This window comes from Grammomys surdaster, unplaced genomic scaffold (assembly GCF_004785775.1).
Source record: "Grammomys surdaster isolate TR1022 unplaced genomic scaffold, NIH_TR_1.0 125977, whole genome shotgun sequence".
Taxonomy (NCBI): domain Eukaryota; kingdom Metazoa; phylum Chordata; class Mammalia; order Rodentia; family Muridae; genus Grammomys; species Grammomys surdaster.
Window position 1 is genome coordinate 1481139 of NW_021620793.1, and position 6898 is coordinate 1488036.

At 53.2% G+C, this 6898-nt stretch overlaps 1 protein-coding gene across 1 annotated transcript in view; it reads right to left on the minus strand.

The window, feature by feature from the left end:
* Positions 1-1939: 1939 nt before the first annotated feature.
* Padi1 (peptidyl arginine deiminase 1) overlaps positions 1940-6898 on the minus strand; it is a 32757-nt gene continuing 27798 nt past the window's right edge. Inside the window, exons 15-16 of the mRNA XM_028753962.1 lie at positions 6103-6228; positions 1940-3801 (exon numbers count right to left, since the gene is read on the minus strand). Of these exons, the coding sequence (XP_028609795.1) occupies positions 3568-3801; positions 6103-6228 (360 nt within the window). The 3' untranslated portion in view covers positions 1940-3567. The remainder of the gene's footprint in view (positions 3802-6102; positions 6229-6898) is intronic.

The window sequence follows — 6898 nt, forward strand, 5'->3', positions numbered from 1 at the left end:
CCTCTCTCTCACCCTCCTCTCCCTCTTCCCCGTCCTCTCTTCTCCTCCTCCCCTTCTCCTCCTGCCCCTTCCCTTCCTCCCCACCCATCTTCCTCTCTTTTGTTTTTTGACTTTTATTATTATTTTATTTACTTATTTATTTTGAGTCTCAGATAATCCAAAGTCACTATGAAGTTAAGGACAATCTTAAACCTCGGCTCCTTCTGACCCACAAGCTCTGGGATTGCAGATCTGCACCTCCCTACTCAGTTTTATCTGGTGCTAAGGATCAAACCCAGAGCTTTGTGCGTGCTAGGCTCTACCAACTGAGTCACATCCCTGCTCCTACTGGCCTTCCCCGCCCCCGCTTTCTTTAAAAATTATTATATCTATATGTATATCTCGATCGATTTGAAGTTTACATTTCTGGAGGAGGCAGTGCACATGTGTGCCATGGGACCTGTGCAGAGGCTGAAGGATTTGCTTCTCTCTTTCTACTGCGTCTTTTCCGCTTGTCAGGCTTGGTGGCTAGCATCTCTACCCACTGGGCTACCTTGTTGGTCCCCTGCCTGCCTTTCTTAATTAAAAGCTTGGGATGTAAGACTAGACTGAGCTTCTTCCTGCCTCAGGGTCTTCCTGGCGGCACTACACACACACACACACACACACACACACACACACACCTTGCTTCAGCCCACCACCATCATCACCACCACCACCAATTGAGCCCTGGCTGCTGGGCTCACGGCTGTGCAGGTCTAACACACACAGATCTGGGCTCACACTCCTAACTGCTGCTGATGTTGGAGGTCTAAACCTCCCAAGGGGTTAAATGACACAGCAGCGAACGTTGTCATCAGGTACCAAGGGTGTCAGCGTAGGATGCCCTCTCGTAGGTGGGGAAACTGAAGCAAGAGGTGCCTGGAACTCTGGGACTCTGGGAAGAGGAGTCGGGTTTGATTGGCTGCCCTACATACTGATGAGATCCCATCTCTTCTCCTGGGCCCTGTTTCCTCAGGTCCAGAAAATGTGGCCAGTCACCTGTTCAGCAGAGATAATCTCTGTGGAGGCTCAGAAGTGCTGAGTAGAGGTTCTTCCCTCCTCTGTGCTTTCACCCCTCCAGGGCAGGGCAGGGAACAGGATCTACTTCCTAGGGTCCCCCATTTGCGCCAGTCGGAGGCTGACATTTGGAGCCTATGACTGTCCCTCTGCGGTGGCTCCGTGTCTAGGAAGGGCATTCTCCAAAGCAGCCAGGGCCCTGGGCAAGTAGTTTCCAGCACATGGCTGGGTTGTGGACTCAGCTTTGGGTAAGAATCAGAGCTCTTGATAAAGTCCCAGACAACCTCCCCACCTGTGGGGGATGGGTGGAGAGCGTGGGTAAGCCTCCTCTGAGGGTGCTGGCACATTGTGCTGGGGACCTGATGAGCCTCGTGCTAAAATGTCTGTTAAAGGGCATAGTCTGAGGTCACACACAGCAAGTGTGTAAGATGAGAAGACTGTGTCCAAGCTCTAAAGATCAGGCCACCAAGCCTGGGTAACTCAGCACCAGAATCAGGACTACAGGATTACATTGACCTATGTCCTGGACCCCAGTGTTGGAGCATTGTCCCCCTTCTGCTAGCAGGAGCCAGCCTCTCTGCCTTTTTCCATCCTTCCCAACAGATGCGACAGATGGAAGATAAAGCCAAGGGAAGAGGAGAGGAAGAGCCAGGTCCCTCCTCGATAGTATCTCAAGCAGGCAGCAGGGCTGGGAGTGGCCGTGGACCAAGGATTCTGTTGAATCAGCTGCTGCCTGGCACTCACCTGCCTCAGCTCAGGAAGCTGCTCAGCTGACAGGGGCTGCCTGAGGCCTGCTGGCACCGAGCCTAGGGACCTGTGGTAGGGCGTGGAGATCAGGGAAACAGGGCCCCTCATTTTCTTCTCCCTCTGTAGGCCCAGGTCCAAATGAGGCAACCACTTAAAGAATTCACAACGATGTTTTTATTGATGAGAAAGAGGGTGGCCATTCAGACCCCAGACGGCCTGAGCAGCAACTCTGGAGCCCCCCTCATGCGGCCTGAAGATTTGCTCCCACGTTGCTCGCCAGGACTCTGTAGTCTCCTCTTCAGAGGCCAGGCCCTGCTCCCAACCCGTCTCGTCCTCCTTCATCTTCTTCTTCTCCTTCTCCGTGGCTCAGCCTCAGCTGGGCCATCATCATAGAGGAGGGTGTTGGTGCAGGGAACCTACAAATGGGGTTCCAGTCCCACAGAACCTTCTGGAAATGGGGAAGAGCATGGCTAGCCTACAGTTCCATGGAAATCTTTGCTAATTGAGTGTCCAGTGGTTATGAGGTGACAGGAGCTGCCTCCAGTCTGAGGAGGCACCAGAAGCTACAAAAAACACAAAGAATCCAGCCGCCTGTGGTGGCTCCTTGGCAGGCCTCTGCCAGCCATGCCCTGCAGCCGGGGCTGCCTGCCTGCTTGCCTACACATGTCTCTGTGACCTCACGCTGTGCTAATAGCCTCCAGGCCAGCTGTCTGTCCTACTGTGGGAGAGGGACACAAGCCTGCTGTGGGGTTTACTGGGGCAGTACAAGTGTTGTGTAGGGTGTAGGGTCCTGGGCTGCTGGGGGAGTGTGGGCCCTCCCTTCCCACTGCCTGCAGCAGGTTAGGGAGTAATTAGAGACTATTAGAGAAAATAAGCTTCAACTCCAGATGTAACTTGATGGCCTACCCCACCCTCTCCTAATATTTTGTGCCCCACCCCCTTCACATCTGGACCAGCAGCCTTCAAGTTCAGGGGCCCCAAACACCCAGCCACGAGTCTCAGGTTTCCAGGTTCCCCTACCCCAAGATGGGCAACCTCTCTGCCTTCCTGGTCCAACCTTCCTGCCCACCCCTCCCCACCCCCACCCACGCTTGCAGACTTCCGAGGGCCTCCCTATGCCCTGCAGCATCTTCCAACAGGAAGCACCAGGGCTCATAATTAAAGGCTGCCCCGACAGGTAACAAGCATCCTTCAGAGGTCGGACTGGATGGAGTTGGGCATTAGAGGGGCTTTTTGTGCCTGCCTGCTTTCAAGGAGCTTTCCTACCCTCGCTTGCCTACATTGAGCTGAATGGTGCCAGAGGGCTATGGCCTGAGGTCCTTCAAGGAAAAAGACACCCCAAATCTTCCTTTTCATGTCGCAATCCAGGAGTCATATGAAACCACTCTTGCCCCAGGGTCCTGGTATGGTGGATATTTCTGAAACAGCTCCAGAACTATTTTTCTCAGTCACCAGCGAGGTGTCCAGAGGGGGAAGGGGTGAAAACAGCTCAAATGGGGCGTGGCCACAGATGCCGCGCCTTGAACAGGCTTAGCTGCGGACCTTGACCCTCTGGGGTTGGGGGGGCTCTGGCTGGAAAAGGGAGAAGGAAATGTGGCGATAGTCTCCTGGGCAGGACAGGCGACTCCAGAAACGAAGAAGTGTGTTGTCCTCCTGGAGCCCAGCTGACCACAGTAGCCAGCGCGCTTTCAGGCCCCAGGAGGGTGGAGGCTTGGTTTGTGGTCCTTGCCCTTGCCCTGGGACTCCCATCAGCTGGGAAGCAAGGGTGGTGGTCGGGCAGGCTCAGGGCACGGAGTTCCACCACCTAAAGGTAAAAGGTTTCCTCCGCACATTTGTGCCACAGTGGATCTCTCCGAGCAGCTGGTGGTAAAAGAGAAAATCGTCGATAAAGACGCAGCGTAGACCCAGCGGCTCCAGCAGGGAGCGCACCTTCTCCTCCAGGCAGCAGCGACCATCGATGATGGGCCCGAAGGGCTTGGGGATGCCCAGGTACTTGCCGAGGACCACCATGTTGACCTGCAAGAGAGAGGAAGAAGCGCCCCAGTGGCCGCGGATGCACCGCACCTCTGGGCTCCCTCTGGGCTCTGGCTCCATCCTCGCCAGAACCAGGGATTGGTCAGGAACTGGGGTCTAAGATGGGGGTGGGGTATGTGCCCATTATAGTTTATAATTTTGTAAGCAGGAAGATGGTGAGCCTGAGGCCAACCTGAGCTACATAAATAAAACGTATCTTTTAAAAAAAATGTAAGAGGTGGGAAGGGCTTGCTGGCGACGTAGCTCAGTGGTAGAGCCGTTCTGACTTAACACCCGGGGCTTGGTTAACGCTGTACCTACCGATGGTGATCAGCCTCCCTCCTGTACTTTCTTCCGTCTCTTGTTATATTGTAACAAGTTTGTTACAGCCAGAGAATAAATAGGTTAAATGTTCTCACTGTTAGTTCTCAAACTCTGGACAAATGGTCAACTGTGGTGCCTATTTAACCTATCAAAGCCGGTCTGGCCACCAGGTTCTCCCAGCATCCTTCAGTACCTACCTGTTATAGGGTCCTCCTGGCTGGCATACCCCACCCCCTACCCTGAACCCTTCAGCCCAGGGGCTAGGCTGCCCTTCCCTCTATAATCCAGACATTTTTGGTTACCCAGCCCCCGCCTTTTTTTTTTTTTTTGGTCTACTCTTTACTTTTCTGACTCTCCTCTCCCCCCTCCTCCTTCTTCTCCTATGACTCAGCTCAGGGTCGAGTTCACTCCTCTCTCAGATGTCCCTGCCTCTGGCTATGTGCTCCCTTTTATCTAAAAAAAAAAAAAAAAAAAAACTAAACCAAACCAACCCTCCCCCCAAAAAAAACCCCTCCCTCGTGTGTGTGTGTGTGTATGTGTGTGTGTGTGTGTGTGTGTGTATTTTCTTTCACTCACTAGCGTGGCGACACCTCTGCAGTACACAGCTTGCTTGGCTGTTCACAGTGGCCCTGCTAGTCTTCAACCTTTAATGAGAATCTGTGTACTCCAGGAACATCGTCCCTAAATCTCACAGCCCCACCCCCACGGAGGTTGTGGTTCAGAAAAGTTAAGTAACATTACCAAGGTCACAAAAGCTTGTTGCCCACTCCATAGGCTGGAGTATACTTGCTGGGGAGGGGGGTGGATTCGCAGGGAGTCCAGGGGCAGGGAGAGGAATGAGAAGCCATGCTTATTGCAATGGTTAGGACTCTGCTCCAAGAGTTAAGTGTTCAAGGCCAGCCTGGTCTACAAAGTGAGTTGCTGTTACACAGAATGACCTTGTCTGGGGGTGGGGGTGGGGGAGTCACAGCCCAAGTTCATGGGCTTTAATCTCAGCCATGCCCAAAGGTCCTTCAGGGTCCAGATGCAAGCAGCTATTAGCACATGTGGCTATGTAGGTTAAAATAACTTCCTGTCTCCAGTTGTTACCTGAAAGTCACATGTCATCCAATGGCTTAGAGAATGTTGTGTTATACTACAGACTGCCAGAGAGCTCACCCCAGCAGGGAGGCTAGAGCAGAAGGCACAGCTTCAAGCAGTGCCAACCAGTGAGGAAGGATTTTGCCCTCCTGGCACTCTTGGTTGGTACAGGAGGCCAGAGAGGCAGTTAAACACTTGCGGCGCACAGCCTCGAGAGGCTCAGGGAAAAACTCCTGTTTCTGAGGAACAGCATCCTGCCAGCCTCAGGACTGGAGGCTGGACTTCAGAGACAGCCAAGAACCTAGGTACCCCCTCAATCCAGTCTGAACGCCCCTCTCCTAACTTGGTATTACTCTGATCTTGTCCCAAGAGAAGTACCCAAGTAAAAGGCACAATAGAAAGGGGGGGTCACTTCCCACTCCAGAGCCCACCTTTCTTTGAGATCCTCACCACAAACCCTTCCTGGCAGGAAATGGGCTGACTGGTCGGCTGCTTTGATAGCATCGCTCAGACCCCGCCCAACTGAGGGCTCTTGGCCTCATCTGCCTGTCAGCTGCCTAATGGTTTCTATTTGTTCCGCCTGCCTGGAAGCTCTACACAGAAGGCCGTTGCGGGAGCCACAAGTGTAAAAACTAAACAAGCCAGTGAGCCTCCAGACAGAAGGCGGAAACATCCATGTCTACCTTTCCATTTAGAAAATGAAAGCTGCGTTGGGTGGGGCTGGCCTCCCCACTGTGGGGTGTCTGCACCGCTCCCAGCTGCTGCCCACTAGGTGCCAAAGACACCAACTCACTGCGGCCATCGGAGACGCCCTGGATACACAAATGCCCCGCTTACGAACTGGGACCTAGCTGCCTCTGTATCTGCTGGTCCTCGTACCCACCCCCCAGGGACCCTCACCATATCAGGAAAGAAGGCTTCGGCGTAGGCTCCCTTCAGGAAGAAGAGCTGAGGAATGTCCACGATGTCGCTCTCGGAGAGGCCCAGCTCCCGCTTTAGCACCTCGCGGTTCCAGTCGATGCATTCCTGGGGAAGAGGGAAGCCATCGGCCAATACAGAGGAATCTAGGTGCGCTGTGCCCGCCTGCGTGCACCCCTGAGTCCCGTGGGCGCCTGCGAGCCTTGCTTTGGCTTTGTGCACAGATGATGTCCCAATTGGGGAAACTGAGGCTCAAGGTGGCTCGCCTAACTCCACAGAGCTAGGAAAAGTTGAAGGGTGGTTCTGAATGACCCTGTCACTTGATGACAATTTTTAAAAAATATTTTTTATTTTTACGTGTTTGGGTGTTTTGCCTGCTGGTGTGCCTGTGTGCTACGTGCATGCCTGGTGCCAACAGAGGCCAGAAGAGGGTGCCAACTGTCTTGGAACTGAAGTTACAGATGGCAGTGATTTGTCATGTGGGTGCTGGGAACTGAACTTCAGTCCTCTGGAGAAGCAGCCAGTGCTCTTAACTGCTGACTCCACTCTTTAGCCTTTGGTTACATTTTTAAATTGTGGCGCGTGTGTGAGAATGCACATGTGTCTATAGGTGTATGTGGATGTGTCTATAGGTGTATGTGGATGTGTCTATAGGTATATGTGGGTTCCTGCATGTGTCTATAGGTGTATGTGGGTTCTTGCATGTGTCTATAGGTATATGTGGATTCCTGCATGTGTCTATAGGTGTCTGTGGGTTCCTGCATGTGTCTATAGGTGT